Source organism: Symphalangus syndactylus, chromosome 24, assembly GCF_028878055.3.
Source record: "Symphalangus syndactylus isolate Jambi chromosome 24, NHGRI_mSymSyn1-v2.1_pri, whole genome shotgun sequence".
NCBI lineage: Eukaryota > Metazoa > Chordata > Mammalia > Primates > Hylobatidae > Symphalangus > Symphalangus syndactylus.
Window position 1 is genome coordinate 29,842,665 of NC_072446.2, and position 26,442 is coordinate 29,869,106.

The 26,442-nt window shown below is 41.7% G+C and overlaps 1 protein-coding gene across 6 annotated transcripts in view; it reads left to right on the forward strand.

Annotated features, from left to right (window-relative positions):
• Positions 1 to 26,442, forward strand: part of PTPRT (protein tyrosine phosphatase receptor type T) — a 1,142,918-nt gene that overhangs the window by 510,542 nt on the left and 605,934 nt on the right. For all 6 annotated transcript variants that reach the window (XM_055264961.2, XM_063633847.1, XM_055264960.2 and 3 more), the window contains exon 7: positions 22,308 to 22,601. In XM_055264961.2, coding sequence (XP_055120936.1) covers positions 22,308 to 22,601 — 294 coding nt within the window. The remainder of the gene's footprint in view (positions 1 to 22,307; positions 22,602 to 26,442) is intronic.

Below are 26,442 nucleotides of genomic sequence, written 5' to 3' on the forward strand. Positions count from 1 at the left end.
CTTGTTAGTTGTTGGCTTAAGTATGTGTTTCTTTATGAAACCACTCATGACATGGCAGAGAGAGGAAACAGAGAAAAGAGAATGGGAGAGAGGAGGAGGGAAGGAGGGAGGGAGGGAGGAAGGGAAACAGAAAGATAAAAAGGGAGAGAGTGAGAGAAGAGGGAGGAGGAAGGGGGACAGGAGGAGAGAAATAGAGGAAAAAAGAGATCAGAGGAAAGTGAGAAGAAGAAGGAGAAAGAGAGAAATGATTGGGAGATAGGAAAAGAGAGGGTTTAGGGGAGAGGGAAGAAAAGGGAGGGAAGAACAGAGGAAAAGGGGAAAGGGAAGGGGAAGAGAGAAGGAGAGAGAGAGGCAAGTAAAGTGGTAGACTTAGTGTAACAGAGTCTCAGAAATATTATCACATTGCTTTTGCTGTACTCTGCTAGAAGCGAGTCACTAGGTCCAGCCCACTCTCAAAGTGACAAGGTTACCCAAGGCCATGAATGACAGGAGGAGGGAGTCACTGAGGGTCATTGTAGAGGCTGGAGGCTGCAGGCTGCCAATAATTGGTCTTTAAATATCACCACAGAAGTGATGGTCTTACGTAGATGTTGCCAGATTTTCTTGCACAAGAGATATCAAGTTTTAGCCCTTTGAAGATTTACAGTAGTAAAAGTCACATATTAAGTATCTAAGTCTATCTTACATTTTCCAGATTGACAGCTGCTTACTAATGAATCATTAATTGAACTTGGGGTAGTCATCCCATCTTCTTCCTTGTTAAGTTCAATGAAGAGACTCTGAAGGACAGTGCTGTGTTGGATACATGCCTCCCAGTTTGTAGGTTGTTCCAAATTGTATGGTCTTCCATTTTTTCAACAGTTTTGAGTGTATTCTTTAATTTTCTTATTTTAAATTAACTATTCATCACCCTGACTGAAAACATAATTTTTAAAATATCCAATTTCTAAAAAATAAATACCACTAAAACTTTCAAAACAATCCAGACATATTTTTCAGCATATCTGTTATTCAGAAACTCTATGGTAGGAAATAGAACCAAGCGTAGTTGTGTGTTTATCAACCGAATATTTGATTGAACACAATTTCTTCAGGAATCTAAATGGATTTGTGAGCTCTGATAAATTCGAGTGTAATTAAAAGTAAAAAGTTAATACAGACTTGACATCAAAAGCATGATTTCTAACTGAAAAATTGATAAATTGAACCTTATTAAAGTTAAAATTTTTGCTCTGTGAAAGCTCAGGCAAAGAGGATGAAAAGATAAGCTACAGAGTGAGAGAAAATATTTGCCAACCATATATATCACAAAGGACTAGTGTCTAGAGTATATCAAGAATTCTTAAAACTCAATGACAAAACAATTAGAAAATGTGCAAAAGACCCAACACAGGAGCACCCAGATTCATAAAGCAAGTCCTCAGTGACCTACAAAGGGACTTAGACTCCCACACAATAATAATGGGAGATTTTAACACCCCACTGTCAGCATTAGACAGATCAACGAGACAGAAAGTTAACAAGGATATCCAGGAATTGAACTCAGCTCTACATAAAGTGGACCTAATAGACATCTACAGAACTCTCCACCCCAAGTCAACAGAATATACATTTTTTTCGGCACCACACCACACCTATTCCAAAATTGACCACATAGTTGGAAGTAAAGCTCTCCTCAGCAAATGTAAAAGAACAGAAATTATAACAAACTGTCTCTCAGACCACAGTGCAATCAAACTAGACCTCAGGATTAAGAAACTCACTCAAAACCGCTCAACTACATGGAAACTGAACAACCTGCTCCTGAATGACTATTGGGTACATAATGAAATGAAGGCAGAAATAAAGATGTTCTTTGAAACCAACGAGAACAAAGACACAACATACCAGAATCTCTGGGACACGTTCATAGCAGTGTGTAGAGGGAAATTTATAGCACTAAATGCCCACAAGAGAAAGCAGGAAAGATCCAAAATTGACACCCTAACATCACAATTAAAAGAACTAGAAAAGCAAGAGCAAACACATTCAAAAGCTAGCAGAAGGCTAGAAATAACTAAAATCAGAGCAGAACTGAAGGAAATAGAGACACAAAAAACCCTTCAAAAAATTAATGAATCCAGGAGCTGGTTTTTTGAAAAGATCAACAAAATTGATGGACCGCTAGCAAGACTAATAAAGAAGAAAAGAGAGAAGAATCAAATAGATGCAATAAAAAATGAAAAAGGGGATATCACCACCGATCCCACAGAAATACAGTCTACCATCAGAGAATACTACAAACACCTCTATGCAAATAAACTAGAAAATCTAGAAGAAATGGATAAATTCCTCGACAAATACACCCTCCCAAGAATAAACCAGGAAGAAGTTGAATCTCTGAATAGACCAATAACAGGTTCTGAAATTGTGGCAATAATCAATAGCTTACCAACCAAAAAGAGTCCAGGACCTGATGGATTCATAGCTGAATTCTACCAGCGGTACAAGGAGGAACTGGTACCATTCCTTCTGAAACTATTCCAATTGATAGAAAAAGAGGGAATCCTCCCTAACACATTTTATGAAGCCAGCATCGTCCTGATACCAAAACCTGGCAGAGACATAACCAAAAAAGAGAATTTCAGACCAATATCCTTGATGAACATTGATGCAAAAATCCTCAATAAAATACTGGCAAACCGAATCCAGCAGCACATCAAAAATTTATCCATCATGATCAAGTGGGCTTCATCCCTGGGATGCAAGGCTGGTTCAACATACGCAAATCAATAAATGTAATCCAGCATATAAACAGAACCAAAGACAAAAACCACATGATTATCTCAATAGATGCAGAAAAGGCCTTTGACAAAATTCAACAACCCTTCATGCTAAAAACTCTCAATAAATTAGGTATTGATGGGACGTATCTCAAAATAATAAGAGCTATCTACGACAAACCCACAGCCAATATCATACTGAATGGGCAAAAACTGGAAGCATTCCGTTTGAAAACTGGCACAAGACAGGGATGCCCTCTCTCACCGCTCCTATTCAACATAGTGCTGGAAGTTCTGGCCAGAGCAATCAGGCAGGAGAAGGAAATAAAGGGTATTCAGTTAGGAAAAGAGGAAGTCAAATTGTCCCTGTTTGCAGATGACATGATTGTATATCTAGAAAACCCCATTGTCTCAGCCCAAAATCTCCTTAAGCTGATTAGCAACTTCAGCAAAGTCTCAGGATACAAAATTAATGTACAAAAATCACAAGCATTCTTGTACACCAGTAACAGACAAACAGCCAAATCATGAGTGAACTCCCATTCACAATTGCTTCAAAGAGAATAAAATACCTAGGAATCCAACTTACAAGGGATGTGAAGGACCTCTTCAAGGAGAACTACAAACCACTGCTCAATGAAATAAAAGAGGATACAAACAAATGGAAGAACATTCCATGCTCATGGGTTGGAAGAATCAATATCGTGAAAATGGCCATACTGCCCAAGGTAATTTATAGATTCAATGCCATCCCCATCAAGCTACCAATGACTTTCTTCACAGAATTGGAAAAAACTACTTTAAAGTTCATATGGAACCAAAAAAGAGCCCGCATCGCCAAGTCAATCCTAAGCCAAAAGAACAAAGCTGGAGGCATCACGCTACCTGACTTTAAACTATACTACAAGGCTACAGTAACCAAAACAGCATGGTACTGGTACCACAACAGAGACATAGATCAATGGAACAGAACAGAGCCCTCAGAAATGATGCCGCATAGCTACAACTATCTGATCTTTGACAAACCTGACAAAAACAAGAAATGGGGAAAGGATTCCCTCTTTAATAAATGGTGCTGGGAAAACTGGCTAGCCGTATGTAGAAAGCTGCAACTGGATCCCTTCCTTACACCTTATACAAAAATTAATTCAAGATGGATTAAAGACTTATATGTTAGACCTAAAACCATTAAAATCCTACAAGAAAACCTAGGCAATACCATTCAGGACATAGGCGTGGGCAAGGACTTCATGTCTAAAACACCAAAAGCAATGGCAACAAAAGCCAAAATCGACAAATGGGATCTCATTAAACTAAAGAGCTTCTGCACAGCAAAAGAAACTATCATCAGAGTGAACAGGCAACCTACAAAATGGGAGAAAATTTTTGCAACCTACTCATCTGACAAAGGGCTAATATCCAGAATCTACAATGAACTCAAACAAATTTACAAGAAAAAAACAAACAACCCCATCAAAAAGTGGGCAGAGGACATGAACAGACACTTCTCAAAAGAAGACATTTATGCAGCCAAAAAACACATGAAGAAATGCTCATCATCACTGGCCATCAGAGAAATGCAAATCAAAACCACAGTGAGATACCATCTCACACCAGTTAGAATGGCCATCATTAAAAAATCAGGAAACAACAGGTGCTGGAGAGGATGTGGAGAAATAGGAACACTTTTACACTGTTGGTGGGACTGTAAACTAGTTCAACCATTGTGGAAGTCAGTGTGGCGATTCCTCAGGGATCTCAAACTAGAAATACCATTTGACCCAGCCATCCCATTACTGGGTATATACCCAAAGGACTATAAATCATGCTGCTATAAAGACACATGCACACGTATGTTTATTGCGGCACTATTCACAATAGCAAAGAGTTGGAACCAACCCAAATGTCCAACAACGATAGACTGGATTAAGAAAATGTGGCACATATACACCATGGAATACTATGCAGCCATAAAAAATGATGAGTTCGTGTCCTTTGTAGGGACATGGATGAAACTGGAAAACATCATTCTCAGTAAACTATCGCAAGGACAAAAAACCAAACACCGCATGTTCTCACTCATAGGTGGGAATTGAACAATGAGAACTCATGGACACAGGAAGGGGAACATCACACTCCGGGGACTGTTGTGGGGTGTGGGGAGGGGGGAGGGACAGCATTAGGAGATACACCTAATGCTAAATGACGAGTTAATGGGTGCAGGAAATCAACATGGCACATGGATACATATGTAACAAACCTGCACATTGTGCACATGTACCCTAAAACCCTAAAGTATAAAAAAAAAATAAAAAAAAAAAAAAGAAAATGTGCAAAAGATATGATGAGACATTTCACCCTCCCGCCTTGGCCTCCCAAAGTGCTGGGATTCGAGGCATGAGCCACCACGCCCGGCCATGAATGATCTTTGAAGTGAGTCTTCTGAAGACAGCCAGGAGCACTGTGAGCTTGGGAGCAGAACGTATCCTAGTCAGGCCCTGAGAGGGCTGTAGCCACAGTAGACACCCTGCTTGCAGCCTTCTGAGTGACCCCAGCCAGAACCAGCTATCAAGCTGCACTAGGCTGTACAGGTGGCAGATAAACACTTGAAAAGATGTTCCATGCTATTAGCCATTAAGGTAGTATAAATTAAAACCACAGTGAAACATGACTACATACTTATCAGAATGGCTAAAAAGAAATAGTGACAATATTAGTACAGTTGAGGAACTGGACCACTCATGCATTGATGGTAGTAATGTAAAGTGATGTAGCTGCTATGGAAAGCAGTTTGATAGTTCGGAATTCCATATGACCCAGAGATTGAACTCCAAGGAATTTACCCCAGAAAAATGAAAACTTGTGTTCACACAAAAACCTATACATAACTGTTCATAGCAGTTTTATTTTAATAGCAAAAACCTGAAAACAGCCTAGATGACCCTTAACTAGGAGAATGGTTAAACAACATTCAACACAACAGTGGACCCATATGTATATCACATGGAAACTACATAGCAACAAAAATAAATGAACTGTCCATGCACACAAAAACCTGGACTAGGCCAGGTGCAATGGCTCACGCCTGTAATCCCAGCACTTTGGGAGGCCAAGGCGGGTGGGTCACAAGGTCAGGAGATCGAGACCATCCTGGCTAACACAGTGAAACCCCTTGTCTACTAAAAATACAAAAAATTAGCCAGGCATGGTGGCAGGCGCCTGTAGTCCCAGCTACTCAGGAGGCTGAGGCAGGAGAATGGCGTGAACCAGGGAGGTGGAGGTTGCAGTGAGCTGAGATTGTGCCACTGCACTCCATCGTGAGCGACAGAGCAAGACTCTGTCTCAAAAAAAAAAAAAAAAACCTGGACTAATTTCCAGGGTGTGATGGCAGGTGACAAAAACAATCCCAAGAGATTATATATTGTCTTTTTTGAAATGACAAAATTTTAGAAGTGGAAAACAGATTGGTGGTTCCCAGGGATGAACGATGAGGTGGGGAAGTGGGGAGGGAGGTGGATGTGGTTATAAAGGAGTAGTGTGAGAAACCCTTGTGGTCCACTTTAATTTCCTTATGGATTATGGTTTTATGCCTGTTTAAAAAATGTTTGCCTACCCCAAGGTCAGAAACATTGTATTTTATAGGAATCTTATTGTTTACCTTTTATATATAGGTCTATAGTATCCTAGAATTGACTTTGTTTGTAGTATAAAGTAGGGCTCAATGTTCAAGTTTTTTTTTCATATGGATGCCTAAATAATCCTATTTTTTTTGTTGAGAATACACTTCTCCTACCACAGTGAAGTGTCAACTGTATCACAAATCAAGTGATTATCTATATGTGGATTTGTTTCTTGACTCCATTGTTTCTTGAACTGTTTTTCAATTTCTTAATTACTGTAGCCTAATACCTCATTTTCTTTTCTTTTTCTTTTTTTTTTTTTTTTTAGACGGAGTCTCACTCTGTCGCCCAGGCTGGAGTGCAGTGGTGCAATCTCGGCTCACTGCAAGCTCAGCCTCCCGGGTTCACGCCATTCTCCTGCCTCAGCCTCTCCCAGTAGCTGGGACTACAGGCGCCCGCCACCACGCCTGGCTGATTTTTTTTTGTATTTTTAGTAGAGATGGGGTTTCACCGTGGTCTCGATCTCTTGCCCTCATGATCCGCCCGCCTTGGCCTCCCAAAGTGCTGGGATTACAAGCATGAGCCACTGCGCCCGGCCAATACCTCATTTTCTTAATTACTGTAGCTTAATAATAAATCTTAATTTCCTAAAAGGTAAGCTCTCTAACTTTCTTTTCCTTTTTAAATATTGCTTTGAGTATTCCTGGCCTTTTGCATTTTTATATAAACTTCAGAATAAGTTTGTCAAATTATTTAGAAAGCCTGACAGACATTTTATTAGGATAGCATAAAATTCAACATCAGGGGAATATACAACTTTACAATATTGATTCTTCTAATTCATGAGCATGGAATATCTCTCCATTTATTTGGAGCTTTGAAAATGTATCCCAGTAATGTTTGGCAGTTTTCAGTGAAGAAGAATACGTGTATATACACATATGTACATATAGGTGTATATACTTCCCCAGATATTTTAATATTTTGCTGGTGCTTTTGTAAGTAATTATTCAATTTGTTTGTTATTGAAGTAGAACAGAATGCAGTAAAGGACATAAAGTGCATTAACCTTATGTGGATAGCTCAATGACTTTCATATACATGTACACCCATATAACCATCTTCCAAATCAAGGTGTAAATTATTGTGGTACCTAGTTTCATCATGTTTCTTCCCAGTCAACTACTCCTTCCCCTAGAGGTCACCATTATTATGATGTCTATTACTATTGGTTGGGTAAATGGCACCTTTTAAATTTCATTTCATAATTGTTTATATTTAAATTATGGAACTTTTCTAAATCAACTTGTTAATTTTTATCATAATTTGAGATTTTTAAAGAATTTTCTATACACACAATTATGTAGTCTATGAGTAATGAAAGCTTTACTTCCTTTCCAACATTTACATCTTTTATTTCTTTTTCATACCTCATTGCATTGGCTAAAACTACCAGTAGAATTGGGGAAATCAGGGAAGAGTGTGTAGTATTTTACCATTGATTATGATGTTAGAGTAATGTTTTAGATACCCTTTGTCAGATTATAGGACTTTCCTTCTATTTCTAGTTTTCTAAGAGTTTTATCATGAATGGCTGTTGATTTCCATCAAGCGCTTCCTCAGCATCTCTTGAGACAACTATATGGTTTTTATCTTTCAGTTTGTTAATATGATGAGTTATACTGATTGATTTTCTAATATTAAATCAATTTTGTAGTCCCAGAATAAACTTAATATGGTTATAATCTGTTATTCATTGTATATATCACAGGATTGGCTTGGTAATACAATACGTAGGATTTTAGTTTACATGTTTATGAGGGAGATTGGCCTAAAAGTTTCGTGTGATATCTTTGTGAAGTCTTGGAATGAAAGCTATCCTGGGCTTGTAAAATAAGTTTGGAAGTAATTCTTCTCTTTGGAATCTCTGTAAGAATTTGTGTAAAGGTGGTATTTCATTGAAACCTTTTGTGTGTGTAAAAATTCAAACTTACCCAATATCTTCAAGCAGGATTTTGTTCCAAGATGTTCTAGCTAAAGACTCTTGCTTTCTATGGGCCCTTGGAAATCACTGTATATGTCATTGAGTTCCCTGGGCCTATGCTTGAGAAATACATGAATAAGATGTTAGAAATACCTAGAACAGTGCCTGCAGTGTCATAAACAATATATTTACCTTTTCCTTCCTGTTTCCTCATGTTCTCTTCCTCTATAGAAGCACCTGGAGGCAGTGACCAGTGGTAGACAACAGCATGAAGCCACTAATTCTGTTCTTGGAGCCCAGCATCCATCTGGCTTAGTCAGAATCATGGCTTTTGGAGACAGGGACAGAGGTCTATGGGACCTTGCAGAATTTCGTTGTTTCAAAGTCCTTTCCCAAAGAGCAGTGAGTTGGACTGTGCTAAGTCTCTCTTCAGGCAAGATACGGCAGGGGCAGAGGCAGCCCTAGAGGAATGAGGGAGGATTTGGAAGAAGCTAATTTTTCAGTTCCTTTGCGTAAGGCGGGACGTCATCTCTTAAACTCTTCCCACAAACTGAGTAGGCTCTATGGATAAGCCTCTTAATCCATCTGGACACCCCTTCCTGACACTTCAGAGCAGTCAATACTTCTAGTCATTTCTAGCCATTTCAGCAGCTTAGAGACTAATTATGCATCTCCCCCTTGCACATAGGGATAGGCCAAGGAGAAGAATTTGCAAAATAACAATATCTCTAAAGCCACAGACATCTTCTGCGTAAGCCTTTCTTTCTGTGGCTGGTAGCGTAGCAACTGACGAAGCTGCCTGGACTCAGGTTGCCCAGAATTGCATGTTTCTTCCCTTGTTCCCTACCACCCCCTTTCTCTCTACTTTGTCTTCTTGTCATATTTGTTCTGCTATGGCAGCTACTGTGTTTTGCCTCCAGTGCTTTCTGAAAGTGAGTTGCCTGTCCTGGTGGGAGATTAGTGGCTTCCACATGCATAAAGCTGACACTGATTTTATCGAATGTGATACATGTGATACATGAGCCCAAGATGCCCTGAGATCTCAGATGCTCAGAGTGGGCATCTTAGGAGGCTAGAGGCACTGGGTTGAATGGCCCATTACAGGAGAAGGCTGTGGAATGGGGAGAAAGACCAGTGCAGGGGTCCAAAACTAATAGCCATGGGAAGAAAGGAATAACTCACGTTTATGTAGGGCCTGTCATTTTTCAGGCACTTACACTTGATCTTCACAAGGACCCAATGAGGTATGATCCATGACCCTGATTTTACATGGAAAGAAACTCAGCCACAAGGGAGTCATATCACTTGCTTAATGCCACACCGTCAAGTAATAGAGGTTGCAAGGCAACCTCTGTCGGACCCAGTGATCTTTTACTTTCCAGTACACCATGCTTCCCTTTGTAAGTGAAAGTGAATATGAAAATGCAAAGGGATGAAGTGTAATAGGCATAGTTTGGAGAAGCTAGCATAGAGTACTGGGGTTCTGCACAGGGAAATTGAGGCAGACTTCCACTTATATGGGCTGGGCAGGCATTGTGAAGGTCAAGGGGAGACTCACCCAGCATGTCAAACACTAGCCTTGTACTGGTCCATGTGCCTTGCTCCTTACATTCAATCCATGACCAAATCCTGTCCTTTCAGTCTCCCAACCCTCTGCCTAGTTCCTCTGCCTCTGCCTCTCCAGGCCCATGGCCATTACTTGAGTTATGCCTTCATCATTTCTTTCCTCAATGTAATTGACACAACTTCCTTATTGGTCCCCCTGTCTGTTTCTCTCCCTTAGACTCATTCTTCACCGTGCACTCAGAGGAGTTGTCCCTAAAACTCTTGTGCCTGCGTGACACCACTGCTTACACAGCCTCAGGATGAAGACCATTCCTGATAGCGTCACTTATGACCTATCTGATTGCCTTTTTGCTGGCCCTCCACCCCTGCTCCCCATCACCTGTGTTTCAGCAGGATATACCATCCCTGCATGACCCAGTCTTGTCTTTGTGAATAATCTCATCCTTGTGCCTGTTAGACTCTCCTATTCCTTTAAGACCAAGGTCATGATTTGATTGCTCTAGGAAGCCTTCCCTAACATCCTCCTTCTAATTTGGATATCTCCCCTTGTGTTAGTTTTCTATTGCTACTGTGACAAATCACAAAGTTAGTGGTCTAAGACAACACAAATTTGTGATCTTATAGCATTGGAGGTCAGAAGTCTAAAATGGGTCAGCAGTGCTGTGTTCCTCTGACTCTAGGGGAGAGTCCATTCCCTTGCCTTTTGTAGATTCTAGATGTCACCAGCTGTCCCTGCCTAGTGGTCCCTTTCTCCGTCTTCACAGCCAGAACATAGCACCTTCCAATTGCTCTCTCTGACTCTCCCACCTGCCTTCTTCACTTATCCAGGATACTGCATATCTAGGATACTCTCCCTATTCAAGATCCTTAACTTAATCACAGCTTCAGAGTCTATATAAGTTTTGGAGTCTATGTAAGCTTTGGGGATTAGGACTTGAGCATCTTTTGGGACCACTATTCCGTGTATGATACTGAAATGGGAGAGTTCCCTTATCTCCTTTGCAGGATGTGAAACGGGTGTGGCTCGCTCCTTCAGTTGCCCACTGTACCAGAAGAATTGGATCACATGTGGGCTCAAAAGATGAATGCAAGGTTTTATTGGTGGAGGTGGCTCTCAGTGAGATGGATGGGGAGCCAGAAGGGGAGGATGGAGTGGGGAAGGTGGTCTTCCCCTGGAGTCGGGCCGCCCAGTGGCCGATTTCTGTCTGACTGCCCCAAGCTGAACTCCCCCCAGCGCCCAGATATCCTTTCTCTTCTGTCTTTCTCTGCCACGTTGTTCCATTGTCACTGGTCTGCTGGTTCTAATGTTCAGCCACTTGTGTGTGTGCCCACGAAGGTCTTGGGTTTATATGGGGGCAGGATTGGAGGTGTGGTGGGCCAAAAGGCAACTTTTTGGGTGCAAAAACAGAAATGTCTGTCCTGACTTAGGGCCATGGGTCTTCAGGCTTGAGGGTGGGGCCTTTACGGGGGAACCACCCTCTTCTACCCAGTACTTCCCTGTCTCCTGTCCATATCAATACCACACACCTGTATGAGTCCACAGGACTCTGGGCCTGCCACTTCCCAGCCTGTATCACTTTCTTCTGTAGCTCATTGGTTTCTGCATCCTTCCCTAGTCTCTTAGTCTCCTCCAGGGTAGAGACAGTTATTTGCTTTGACTCCACATCCCCAAACATAGCAGAGTCAACCCTCATTACTTGTTTGTTAGGCAGAATATGGTATCTCCCAGCCTTCATGTACCTGCCTCACTGTGTCGCTGACCAGCGTGCTGAGAACAGTGGGGCATCAGCTCAGTGTGTGAGTTAAAATCATGTCCTCTAGAGCAAGACGGCCTGAGTATCCCAGCACACTCACTAACTAGCCACATGACCTTGGGCAATTTGTACCTTGTTCTCCTCATGTGAAAAATAAAGATAATTATAATACCTATGGATATAAATCAGGGTCCAGGAGGGAAACCCTAAATCACACCAGGTATTTCAAACAGAGGGTTTTTATTGAAGGGAATCCATTACACAGTGATGAAAGGCTGTCAGTGCAAAAATGGGATGCTAAGGTAGCCAAAAATGGCAAGAAGTGGTGACTACACCTGGGGCTGGGGTAACAAAATGAAATAGGAGGGGTTATGGTACCTAGAAGTCTGCAGGAGGAGCACAGCAGGGCTGATTCTGAGACCTCTGAGGAGGGGGACCCCACAGATTGTACTCCAGCTGTAAGAGGCATGGCCTAGTTTCTGTTAGTTCCTTCAGAAAGATACTGTGCCCTGGGTGCTACAAAGACCAGAAGAGATTAAGGCCTGGAGTGTAGCAGCCCCTATTGCTGGAGTGATGCTACAAGGACCTTGAAGCAGAAAGAGAGCATCTTCTTCCTTCTTCCAGCATCCCAGTCTCCATCTGAAGTCTCCCATCACTAGGACTGGACCAAAGCCAGTTGGCAAGGTAGTTTAGAGATGTCATTAGTAGGGTCCCAGCTCCAGAATTACATAACTGATGTAACAGGGTGGGCTTGAAGCAAAAAGACCAAAGCTGAATACTAGTACACTCGTTTAGTTTCCTCATCTGTAAATGCATACTGGAATAGTACTTACTTTCTGGTGTGATATGAGGAATAAACAAGTTTGTATGTAAATCCCGAAATAGAGCCAGGCACACAGTGACCATTATGAGAATGTTATTTGTCCTTGCTGCATGATAGTAATAATAACAGCTCTCACCATCCCGCGGGTGTACAGACGTGGTTGTCTCTGGAATTCTAAGATCCAAACTGGATAAGGCAAGAGTTTCTTTCACCCCATTCTTCATAGCAGGGCTGCTTGGCAGAGGTGGAGGAGGGGAGTGAAGAGTGCCCATGTGTGAACCCATGCTGCCCTGGAACAAGGTGCTCCTGAAGCATGACCTTTGATTCCAAAACTTTAGAATCCAGCTTATCCTAGCCCCCTCTTTGGAGGTGACAGACTTGATTCATGCTTTCTGAGGACTCCTGATTAGCAGGCAAGGAAAGGAAGGCTCTTCTAGAAAGATTACTCTGCTCTTAATTTTGGGAAGTGGCCAAGCAAAGAGTAATCTTGAAAATGTTGAGGTGTTGGGGGATAAAGGGGAGCCGGGGCAGACAGAGTGTTGCAGATCATAAAAACTCATCTGGTGCTAAGTTATTATTGAATTATGCATTTCTGAATGACTTCACTGGTTGCAACATGATGGTGTTAAGTAGACTGAGGCTGAGCTCTTACATTTATTTGCTGGTGGGAGTTTTGGCAGGAGTACACACTGACATTACTGTAGACTCTCTTGATCCTGACACAGGAAGGGGAATGCGTTTGATGGGATCTTTGTGTCTCGCTGTGGGGGGCACAAAATGAGAATATCAGTTAAGGCTCTCACTGACAGCTGAATGGCTCATCAGTGGCTGGTTGGGAGGATGATGATATTAGTAGCGAAGACAGTTTTCTTGTTATGTGTAGGAACTGTTCTAAAGTATCGACTATAATAATTTATATAATCTTTATGGCAACTCCCATGAGAAAAATGTTACTATATCCCAAGTTTACAGGTGAGGCATTTGAGACACAAAGAGGTTAAGTAACTTTCCCTGGTTTTCATAATATCTTAGACTGGATTTTCCCAAAAAACAGATCCTTTAGCATGGATTTGCAAATAGTTTATCTAAGTTGTAGGAAACGCTGGTAAAGAAGAGATAAAGGGAGACTGAGAAGAAAGAAAGCCTCTTGAAAAGTGCACTATGGGCTGAGCATGGTGGCTCATGCCGGTAATCCCAGCACTTTGGGAAGCCAAGGCGGGTGGATCACAAGATCAGGAGATTCAGACCATCCTGGCCAACATGGTGAAACCCCGTCTCTACCAGAAATACAAAAAATTAGCTGGGCGTGGTGGTGCGTGCCTGTTGCACCTATAGTTCTAGCTACTCAGGAGGCTGAGGCAGGAGAATCACTTGAATTTGGGAGGCGGAGGCTGCAGTGAGCCGAGATCGCGCCACTGCACTCCAGCCTGGGTGACAGAGTGAGACTGTCTCAAAAAAAAAAAAAAAAAAAAAAAAAAAGAGTGCAAAGAGTGCACTATGAGCTGGAAGTGCTAGAGGATATCTGGTGCTCAGTCCCACCAAGGGCCATCTAAAAGACTGAATAAAGCCACTCCGTTGTCCCACTAGGGGTCAAGGAAACCTGGATGTTTATCCACCAACTTCCATCCCTCATTGGGAAGGGCTGCTCCTGGGAGTGGTGACACCTGGGCTTGTGGGTGGGTGGGAAGTGTGATGCCTGTAGCCACAGAGCAGGCAGTATTGACACTGCTGCTTTCTAGGTAACCTTGGTGTCCTCATCTGTAATAAGGGAGTAGTACTGTCTCCTTTGTGTTGTCACTATAGAGAGAAAAATGAGGAAACAGGTAAACTACTGTGTGGCTGCAATGATTAGAGGATTATCTGAAAGTCAAGTGTCGTCTCACAGTGGAGGTCTTTGAGGGGATCCCAGAGGTAGCCAGGATGTCTCTTTGTTAGTGAGCTATTGGTGAGGAACTTGCTGGGAAAATGGGTGTAGTCGTGGTTCTTGACTCCTGTTACCTGGGCAGATAGGAGGGGAGATTGACTGCTAAAGACTCCTAGTGATTGAGAGCATAGAACTGCAAGGGAGGTCACATCCAGATGTAAAAGCTTGAAATATATGAAAACCTTACCTATTTCAAATGCTTATGTTTATAATCAACTGATACAGGTTTATTAGGCATGTAAAAAAATCAAAGAAGAAACAGAATAAAGAAAAAATAGTACGTATATTCTCACAACCCTAAGAAAAACGTCAACATTTTCATGTATTTAAATCTAGATGTTTTAAGCTTAGGTAGATGAGATTTGTTTGTTTAATTTAGTTCAGCAAAGTGAAGGAGAGACTTTTTCATAGGAATTTATGATGTCCCTTTTCAGGATGATGGCCAAAGCTAAAGTTAACCGTTCATAATGGAATTGCTTGTTTTTAAGCATTCCCTAAATGCTGTGTGGATGAAAGGCATGCCATTCTGCCCCTTCTTACAGATTGGGCTATGCGTTCACTTCAGTCTGGCACAAGATCATCCTCCTCTTCTAGACTCACATCTGAGAAAGGAGGGTCTTGTGGTAGCTAACCATCTCATAGGACTGATCCTTCTTATATCACAATTCCCCCATGCTAGAGGTCATGATTTTGATTCATCACAAGGTGGACTAGGGTATATCTTCAAGCAGTTTTTCTCTAAGGGAAGGTGTGCACATAGCATTTTCTTCTCTGCGTTCTTCAGAAACTGAGAGCATTTTTTCTGCTGGCTTTGAAAATGTACCACAACTAACCTCCTATAAAACTCTTGGGACTGGAAACATCTCCCTTAAGACCTTTTGTGTATACCATTGTCTTTATCATAATGCTCCATTGTCTTTATCATAGTTGGTAGGAGTGCAGACCCCGGGCATGTTGCCTTGGCCTCAGTCCTGGATTTTTGAGTGGCTAATTGTTTGACTTTTGGTGGGTATCTACCCACCCACAAAGTTGCTGTGAGGACTAAATGAATCAATACTGTAGAACACTAAGGGCAGTCAGAGGTGTCTGAAAGTGTGCAGTACATGGGAGCTGCCCCATGGTGTTATTTGTGATTATTCTCATCATCCTCTTCCTCATCACATCCCAGTGTTTGAAATTGTAATGATAAAGTGTGGAACCAGAGTTTTTAGTCTTTTCATTTTGTTTTGATAGATATCTGTTATTTTTTCTGAAGGCTTATGGGAATTTTTCTTTAGTTTTGTATTTCAAAAATATTGCCAGTATGTACTTAAGCTCAAGTTTCATCATTGATTTTGCCTGAAACCCACTGCACTCTTCAGAGTCTGCAAACTCAGGCCTTTGGGTATTTCAGAGAAGTTTTCTTTACATATGTCTTTGATTGTTTCTTTCTATCAGTTGTTTGATGTCTTCTCCCTAAATACTTTCAATCCTTTGCTTAGAGGTGCATTCAGTATTCTCTACAACATCCTACTTCTTGTTCTTTTTCATCTCTTTGTTGCCACCCTCAACCTTTTACTTTGGGAAAACATCAAATATTTTTTCTACCCATTTAAATAAGACATCAGATATTTATTGACCACTGGCTGTATGTTTGGTTAGGGCACAAAGACTAATTTTTTTTTTTTTTTTTTTTTTTTGGAGACAGAACCTTGCTCTGTCGCCCAGGTTGGAGTGCAGTAGCATGATCCTGGCTCACTGCAACCTCTTCTTCCCAGGTCGAAGCGATTCTCCTGCCTCAGCCTCCTGAGTAGCTGGGATTACAAGTGCTCACCACCGTGCCCAGCTAATTTTTAGTAGAGACAGGGTTTCACCATGTTGGTCAGGCTGGTCTCAAACTCCTGACCTCAAGTGATCCTCCCGCCTTGGCCTCCCAAAGGGAGGGATTGCAGGAATGAGTCACCGTGCCCAGCCAACAAAGACTAATTCTGGTTGGCACCTACTGGAGGATTTGATGCTATATCTACTTAGGTTGTGTCCAAGGACCCTGAGCCCAAGCCAGGGAAGAATGAGGCTGGGCTACTGCCGATTGCTCACTGTTAGGGTAGTCATTGAGTATACATAGAATCCCTATGGCCCTTGGTAGAGAAAATTTAGGGACTTTTATGACTTGAATCTTTCATTGTCAAGGTAAAATAAATTTGAGGACCATGAAGATTGAGCAGAGTCACACATCTGGCTAGTGGTAAGCCAAGGTCAAGGAAAGCTTGGAGCCTGGCCCCAAGGTAGTCCTTTTTGATCCTCAGTCCATTATTGTATGAAAACAATGTTGCATATAAATCGTAGAAAGTTTAATCAGCATTGAACATCTACTCTGTGCCTAGCCCTGTGCTACACGAAAGTAAGTTGTCATGAAGCAGTTTTGAAAAGAAAAATAGGCATGGTTTAGTTACAAGTGATTGAAGGTTGGGCATGGTGGCTCACACCTGTAATCCCAGCCCTTTGGGAGGCTGAGAAGGGTGGATCACCTGAGATAAGGAGTTTGAGACCAGCCTGGCAAACATGGCGAAACCACATCTCTACTAAAAGTACAAAAATTAGCTGGACGTGGTGACAGGTGCCTGTAATCCCAGCTACTTGGGAGACTGAGGCAGGAAAATCGCTTGAACCCAAGAGTTGGAGGTTTCAGCAAGCCGAGATTGCACCACTGCACTCCAGCCTGGGTGACAGGGTGAGACTCTGTCTCAAAAAAAAAAAAAAAAAAAACAAAAGGAAAGCCATTGTAGTTGGGAAAAATGGCACAGGCAAAAGTCTGGAAATGAGAATAGCACAACCGTGTTTCTGTCTGTGTATGAATGTGTTTGTGTTGGTGGCTAGGGTTGGGTGGGTGGAGGCATTCCCACAGACCTGGAGGGTCAGTGAATAGAAATGCAATTAAATGGGTGATCAGGTGGGGTGAGGCGTGTGGTGTAAAGTGTTGGAGGCCAGGTTATACTCACCTTAATCATATCAAGGCTCACTTCACATCTTAGTAACGTTTGGTTTTTCTCAAAACGTTTGATTTCTGTCTAGAGCAGACAATACATGCACACAGCTCCATCTCCAGCTATTTGAAACACTTTTGCTCTCTGTAGGAATTTCTGGGGAGTCAAACTGTTACAAGTGCTCACAGCAGGGAAAAGAAAGACAGAATTGTTCTGGAGATCGATGCCTGAGGATGAGGCAGAATTACAGGAAGGGGTCACTTCACCATCTACATGTTGAAGGAGAGCCTTGGAAGCTCAGGGCCGCTGCTGCCCAGGCCTCATGGATGGCTCCTGGCATCCTTGTCCTCGCAGCACTTTGATGCCTGGCTGGAAGGCACTGATGTCATCTCCCAGCTCAGGCCTCAGCTCCCTGAAGGCAAGACTTCCTCCTCCTTAATTTAGTTGCAAACTTTGTGAGCAGAGGGTGCCGTCCGATGTTAAACACTTACTCCTGGCTTTGCACAGATGATGGTGTGGAGTCTGTTAAGAAGAGGGCATTGGTTGTGTTAGAAGTGAAAAGGCTCATGGATAAGAAGCTGGTGTGTGCCTCAACAATCTCTTGTTTGAAAAACTATTAGGAATTCAAGCATCTGATGGTGCTGATAGGAGGGAATGGTATAGGAGTAAAGGCTCATTTTCTCCCAATTTTCTGAGGTTCAGTTTCAAGTAATTAGTGGCATTCTCTTCACCCAATGAGTCACATATCCATAATTTTGTGATTTTTTTTAACTTTCAAGGTATCACTTATATACATAAAAATACTTATGTTTAAAGTTCACAGTTTAATGAGTTTTACATAACCCTAGTTAAGATACAGAAATGGTTATAACCTCCCAAATTTTCTTATGCCTTCTTTCAGGCAGTCATCTCCCTTATGGTAACACTATTTTGATTTCTGCTATTTAATTACCCAAATCAGTATATAGAGAGCATTCTAACATCCCAGAAACTTCTCTCAGGCTCTGTCCCGGTCAGTATCTGCCCCCCAGATCACTATGCTTCTGGCTTTTATCACCATAGAGCAGTTTTGCTTGTTCTTGAACTTTTCACATAAATGGGGTCATCATGCATTCTTCTTTTATTTTTCTTTTGCATGAATTTTTTTTGAGATTTACTCATGTTTTTATGTGTGTCTGCATCTGCAGCTTGTTCATTTCTTCTAGCTGAGCAGTATTCCGTTGTGTATATGTGTATCCCTTTATGGATCCATAAGCTCCTACCTAGGTCTGGCTCCCAGGGCCTCTCCATTCTCGAATGCCCTCCTTCTCAACAGCTTCTGAGTCAGCTTCCTTCTCTCCTGACTTCTCTGTGTCAATCCTCGAGTGAAGGCTGGAAGGGGAGCTCCATGCAGCCAAGATTGTGTCTGTGCCTAGGACAGTGTGTGACCAGCAGCAGGGACTCGACATTCATAGAACGAGTGAATGAATGAGTGTCCAAGGCACATTGTTTTAATTGTTGACCAGTCTAGCCCAAGCAACTGAGAACTAGGGGACCCCCGGGAATTTTTCTTTGTTCATAGACTCAACATGAGTGGTCCCAGCAGAACACTCCCCTAAGCGCTCTCTGCAAGAGCTCCCCTAGCCTCTAGACCAGAGTAGGTCCTTTCACAGGCTTCAAAACTGCATCTGCCACACCCATCATGACTTTACTACACTTTGTTATCACTGATTTACTTGGCTGCATTAAATTTCATGCGCTCAGTGCTCTGTCTGGCAAATGAGATACACAGGAGTTTCCTTTTCCTCCCTGATGACTCTAGCCATTGGACTGGATGGCCCCCTACATTTCCTATACTGTCTTCTTGAAGAGTTCATCTTAGAGATAGAGAACTGATATAAATAGATAGTGTTTTTCTATGTATTTTTAAAATAATGTGCTGCTTACAAAAAAACATTCTGTGCTATATTTTTGCTTCTCTCTCTTTGAACCACCAGTACCTGTACCTTCTAAACAATGCCAGTTATAAATCAATGGATCACTGAAAAAAGAAAGAATAAAGCACACAATAATCTGATGGCTTCCTTGGTGCCAGATAGAGGAAACACTTTGATAAACTTACATGGTCTATTCTTGAGGGGATGGAGGGAGAGATAACCGCGTGGCTAATCTGCACACAAATGTGTGAAGTCGCAAGTCATTTGAGATAGGGACATTTATATACTGAAGGGGATGTTTGTTACTATACTTGCACATGCCATTAGAAATACATGAAAAGAAGCTAACCATTTGGAAAGATTTAATACTTTAGTTTCTTTCTGGTGGTCAGCAATTGAATACTGCTGTCTGAAATAGGAGAGCAGAAAACCATGGTGAAAAGTCGATGGGAAAGAACTAAATGGGGCCACTCACTCAGCCTCCAAACTATTGAAGTCTGCAACTCTTAATTCTGTGGAGGTCTAGTCTGTGAATAATTATATTAAGGAATTGGGCAGCGTCATCACAGAGCTGCAAAATGTCACCCCTGGGGCCTCATTGGAGACTGATGGGAGCTCTGGAGAGTTGATAATGGCAATCAAAGGTTCCATATATTTAACATGCACAAAGGATGAGCTCAGAAATTATCTGCCTGCCAACCTAACTTGTCTACCTGGAACAAATTTTCCAAAAATCAATTTGCAAACACCTTTGAGATAACAAGGTCTTGAGTAATAACTTCCATGGCTTTGTAAAGAAAAGCATCTAGCTTGACTAATCTGCTTAATTTCCTTCTCTGACCAAATGACAGGCTATAATAGAGGCAATCTGGAGTTGTCCCTTAAGATTTGCTTCGAGTCACACTGAGAAAATATTGTCCACCTTTGTTTTGTAGCAATTATTCTGTTTCTAGAGAATCTTTGCTTCTAGGTAATTAATTAGAAGGGAAATGCTGAGTGCGTCTCTATCTCAAAGCCCTTATCTGAGTTCCAAGCTAAAATGTATACCTGCTTTCTATCCATGTGAATAACCCAGAGGCCCTCTATAAGTGAGATGTTCTCAAACAAATGCGCATTGTATTCTACCCTCATATGCCTCCTCTGTGCCTCCCCTTTCTCCTCGTCCTTGTTCTACTCTTCATTTCCTGTTGTTCATACCCTTTGACATACAATCCCATTCCTAGCAGTTGGTCCCAAGAAAACATGAGATAAGACAGACTGAAGTCATTTGCACAAAGATGTTCATTGCAGCATTATTTACCTTAGCAAAACATGAACAACTCATGTGTCCAGCAATCAGAGAATAGTTAGTGTGATAACCTGATGGATTGTTTTGTAAATATTAAAGACAGTGATGATAAAGCTCGAGCAGTGTATGAAAAAAAATCCTTACAATGTAAGTGAAGGAAGAAAAATGAATATACATTGGGTCTATGTGTTATTATAACAACACAAAAAATGTGTCAGTACATAAATATTGGAATGGATGTGGAAGAATAAAAATGGCTGTGTTGGATGGTAGAGATATTTTCTCTTTCTTCTATTTTTCTCCATCTTCCTCTATTTCTTCTCAGATTTTCTCTTTCTTCCATTTTCTTTATTGTTCTACTGCCATTTTTACTACAAATAAAAATAACAAATATATTCAGTTTGATTTTTTTAAAGATGAGTATTAAAAGGCAGACAGCTTTCCTTGGTGCAAGTTGGTCCAGGAAGGCATGCAGATACAAGTTTTATCCTACGCTACCTTCTCCATGACCTTGGTTAGGTGACCTGATTTCTTAGTTCTCAGTTTTGTTTTTTTTGTTTTTTTCCCCCATTAAAGTGAAGGTGATAATGTTGTCCCAAGAATTACATGAAATGATATGTGTGAGATTTTAAAGTACATAAGAAGTACAACGTAAGTGTTAATTTTTGTAGCTTTGCCATAGGCTAATAACTGCAAGGAAGAGGCTACGATCCATGCCTGCTGAACCTCTAGTCTACTTAGCTGACTGCGTGGAACTCAGTGGAAGAGCGGTGGCAGCACAGAGTAGATGCACGATAACTCAGCACGACTTTTCCTTTGACCCCTTATTCCTGCTGGGTCTGCTGTGACCCATGACTTTCTCTGCTGGAAGAAACCTGCCAGGATTGAGGCAGAAGCTGAATTCTTGCTGTGCCATCATTCTTTTTCTACTTAGGCTCATATCACTCTTTGGAAAGAACTTCCACTAACAATCTATGTGTTCTATGTAAGAAATGTTTATAGACCTCAGGCTCCCCTGGGTTTTGTGCCAAACTTTACTTCAGCAAAAGCAGGTTTTCCTTTGAGGCTAGAAAACAGAGTATTCACCCAGCAGCTTTGCTGTGTTCTGGGAAAACCATTTCCTCACATGGCCTTCTTTCTTTCGTTTCTTTAAATGAAGGAGATAAGGTAGGCATTGAATATAGCTATTGAAGAAATACTAATTCAGGTACTTACATGCAAACCCTTAAAGTAGGGCATGAATGGGATTTAAAAAGGGTTTTCAGGTCAGGCGTGGTGGCTCATGCCTGTAATCCCAGCACTTTGGGAGGCTGAGGCGAACGGATCACCTCAGGTGGTCTGGAGTTCAAGACCAGCCTAGCCAATATGGTGAAACCCCATCTGCACTAAAAATACAAAAATTAACCAGCCGTGGTGGCAGGCGCCTGTAATCCCAGCTACTTGGGAGACTGAGACGTGAGAATTGCTTGAACCAGGGAAGCAGAGGTTGCAGTGAGCCGAGATGGCCCCACTGCACTCCAGCCTGAATGACAGAGCAAGACTCCATCTCAAAAATATAAAATAAAAATAATAAAATAAAACAAAAAGGGTTTTCTGACTATGTTTTATGGCTACATCGAGAATTCTGTCCCTTGTCGTCATGTGCTTGGAGTTTGCTCTGTAAATCATTTGAGTTTGACAGTCCTTTGTTGATTGCTTGTCTTACAGAGCCTCCCACACCCATTGCTCCCCCAGAGCTGCTGGCTGTGGGGGCCACATACCTGTGGATCAAGCCAAATGCCAACTCCATCATCGGGGATGGCCCCATCATCCTGAAAGAAGTGGAATATCGCACCACCACAGGCACGTGGGCAGAGACCCACATAGTCGACTCTCCCAACTATAAGCTGTGGCATCTGGACCCCGACGTTGAGTATGAGATCCGAGTGCTTCTCACACGACCAGGTGAGGGGGGTACAGGACCGCCAGGGCCTCCCCTCACCACCAGGACCAAGTGTGCAGGTAAGATTTTTTTTTTTTTCCAGGCTCCATTATGAGAGGCTGTGCTGTTGCCAAGACTGGCCTTCCTCTTGCCTTCCTGTGACAGATAATTCCTAATTTTCTTTGAATGTGAACGTGCTTCCTATTGTGGATAAAAAGGATCAAGGTTTTGTGTTTTGTTTTTGTTTTTTAGAGGGCCTTCTGGCTGTGGTTGCATTTCTGGGGGCTTTCTAGCTCTGACTGTGATTCTAAGAACCTCCTGACTTTAGCTGGGTCATGGGAGGTTCCTGGATCTAATAGTGTTTCTGATGAGACACATTGGCTCTGTGTCTTGCAGAACTCCTGGTGCCATTTGTATGTCTGAGGCTTTCTAATGCTAATAATTTCTCCGAGGGCCCTTGGTTTGGTGTCTCTGGGGGCCCTGGCTGTGTTTCTCTGAGGGTTCCTGGCTCTGTTTCTCTGAGGGCTCCTGGCTCTGGTTGTGTCTCTGAGGGCTCCTGGCTCTGACTGTGCCCCCTGAAGGCTTCATTTAGACTATGTCCTTGGGGGCTTCTGGTTTTGGTTGTATCTTTAATGTGTTTCTAATTCTAACATTGTTCCTGAGGCTCCCTGAGCTGGGCCTGTGACCCTTGGTTTTGACAATTTTCTTGATGGTTGCTCCTTCTAGAATTGTCTCCGAGGGGCTCCTGTTTCCAACCATGTATTAAATGCCTCCTGGCTCTGACGGTATCTCTGAATTGTTTCTGGAACTACCTTAGTCCCTAAGAGCTTCCTGCCTCTGTATCCCCTGGAGGCTCCTGTCCCTACCTAAGAGTCTGGGTTGGGACTATTCCTCTGAAGGTCCTCTGGATTCCACTCTGTCTCTATGGGTTACTGACTACACCTGTCTCTCTGATATTCCTGGATGCCATGGAAGAGCTTGCTGGCTGAGATTGTGTCTAAGAAGAGAGATTCTCTGGATCCAACTGTGTCCCAGGCCTCCTGGCTTCTACTGCATTTCTAATCAGGGGCTATTGGCTAAACATGAGTCTCACTGTATCTCTGAGATGATCTGGCTCTGGATGCAACTCAAGAAATTAAACTAAATTGCTCTTTATTTGTTGCAAATTACCTTATTTATGTTATATCTTTTTTTATGCCAAGTAAACTTCTGCTGTAAGTATTTACGTTTTATATATGCACAAAGGAATAGAGACTCAATACTCTTAAACTTTTTGTCCAAAGTCATAGAATGGCCAGTGGTACGGTCAGGAATTACACTTAGATTTTCTGACTCTCAGCCTTTGATTTTTGGCCACATCATGATGAATAAAGACAGAGAGAGAGAGAGAGCATTGTATATACAGCTGGGGATGTTCTAGTGGAGGCGGGTGTGGCTCAGGGAAGCAGGCAGCATGGGTTTCAGAAAACAAAAAGGAGTCACTGAGGGCATCTGGATGGAGGGGAAGGATCCATCAGTACAGGAACCATGGAACAAACAGCAAGGGAAAGTGCATACTGCTCTGCCATAACCTGACACATAGGTGCCTAAAAATCACCACACTATGTCAAGTTACGAAATAAAAACCACAGGGATTATGGAAAAAATGGGACTGGGGGCCATATTCATACTTCCCTAGTGACACACCAAAAAAGAGGGGAATCTAGTAAAACTGGTGGCACAATTTTATGCATGTGAAATGGCTAAGAAATGCATCCATCCAGGTGGAGTATTCCTAACCTGAACCTCAGAAATCCAAAATGCTCCGGAATCTGAAACTTACTGAGCACCAACACGATACCACAAATGAAGATGACATTGTTAACACTGCAGAAAAAGTGCCTGTAGATGACATGGCAAGCATTGGTGATGAGCTTATTGAGGGACTGGAGCAGTATGCATTCATAGCAGAACAGGAAACCAGGTCAATTTATAAAATCAGAGACGTCTAAGACAAAAATCATTGTTAATGAGGCAGATGACTCTGGAGGAAACATTTTTAAAAGCCATCCAGCAGAATGCCCCTTTATCCCTAGAGGATCCACTTCCTGGTTCCTCAACTGCTTCTGATGTTTGTTCTCACCTAAGAAAACAAAATGTAGTGTATAGGAACCCTTCATCAAAGCACAACATCACAGGGAGAGGACTGAAAGCCAGGATGTTTGTTGCTGACATTCAACAGCTGATCCAGGTATCTGCTGAGTCTACTGTGCTGCTCAGTTAACCTGAGCACATTAATATTTCACAGTATTAATGACATATCATTTATTCTTTTTTACTGTTAAGCACTTATGTGTGAATAAGCTTAAGAAGATGATTGCTTATCGATAGCATATACATTTGGAGTCAGGAGTTACGGTGATGACAGACAAGCACAGAGTTGTCCACGTAAGTGGCTAAGATAATTACACCTCTGCTTTCTGATGGTTTGACGTACACAAACTTGGTTCATGAACAACATTATTTAAAATATTATATAAGATTGCCTACGATATATATAAAACATAAATGAATTTTGTGTTTGGACTTGGGTCCCATCCCCAAGATATCGTATTAGGTATAGGCAAATATTCTGAAATTCAAGAAAATCTGAAATCTGAAACACTTCTGGTCCCAAGCATTTTGGATAAGGGATCCTCAACACAGATGGTATGTTACCTTGAAAAAGACCTGAAGTTTGCTGTGGAAGTGGGCATCAGGGAGGTTGCAGCCTGTGAGTGACTGTGAAGTGGTGGAAGGAAGGCTGTCTGAAATTGGGGAAAAAGGTGTGGCTCAGAACACAGGCAGTGAGCTGAGGGGCCAGGTAGGGGTTGGAACTGTGTGTGTTGCATGTATTCCTAGGTGGCTCAGTTCTGCCAGGTGCAGGTTTCTCCTTCACTAATGTTTCTCACATGCAAAATCACACATAAGCAAATGCAGAATTCGTGTTATGCTCAAATTGCCCTTTCATATATTAATTGGGTTGGAACAAATTTGCGTCTTCAAAACAAGAGTTATAGTGGAATTGGCTGTAACCATTCTTAAGTATCTCAGTGGTGTATCATGGTAGTATGTAACCCAGGTATTTTTGTTGCTTGGAAATATTCCTTGTAAGGTTATTGAACCACTATGCTGAACAGAGATGCCATTTTCTTGATTATTTTCAAAACAGGCCTTTGGTAAAATTCCTCATTGAAACCTGATTATGAAACTTACTACTTTAAAGGGACATAATAATATGTTATTAAACTGGGTAATACCTTATCTCAGCTTTGCAATGCAATATTCATCCATAAAAATAATTGATTTGATCCTGCTGATGAGACTTCTCTCTTTCCACAGGGTAAATGTAAGAGTTTCCAGGGTTTTTGATCTTTATAAATGATATTCAAAGTACTTTAGCAGCCCCCGTGGACTTACTTGCTGATGATCATATAATACATTTTGAAATTCAATCGCAAGATGATCATCTCAATAAAGATTTACAGTCTATTGCAAACTGTTGCCATGACTGTGTAATGGATTTTACATGTTGAAAACACAATAGTCTGGCTATCAATATAAAAATTATGAGTTGAAATGCAATTGCGGTATTTTATTTTTTAAAAACGTTGGTGTTTAAGTTACAGCTAAAATCTTGAATAATTCACATTTTACAAAACGTGTCATCAGGAAGATAATCTTCCTTCCCGCATCGCCACTGATGGTGGAATGTTTTTTGCCTCGTAATTAATTTTTAAGAGAATTCCAGGGCTAGTATCTATTTGTAGGTGTTGTTTATTGGCGTTGGTAGTCTGAGATTTTCCTCCTTTTCCTATTCTATTATTAATCACGCTGGACATGTACTCATTATTTTACAAAACAGAAAGTGAGAGAGTATGTAGAGTGGAAGGCATAATTTCT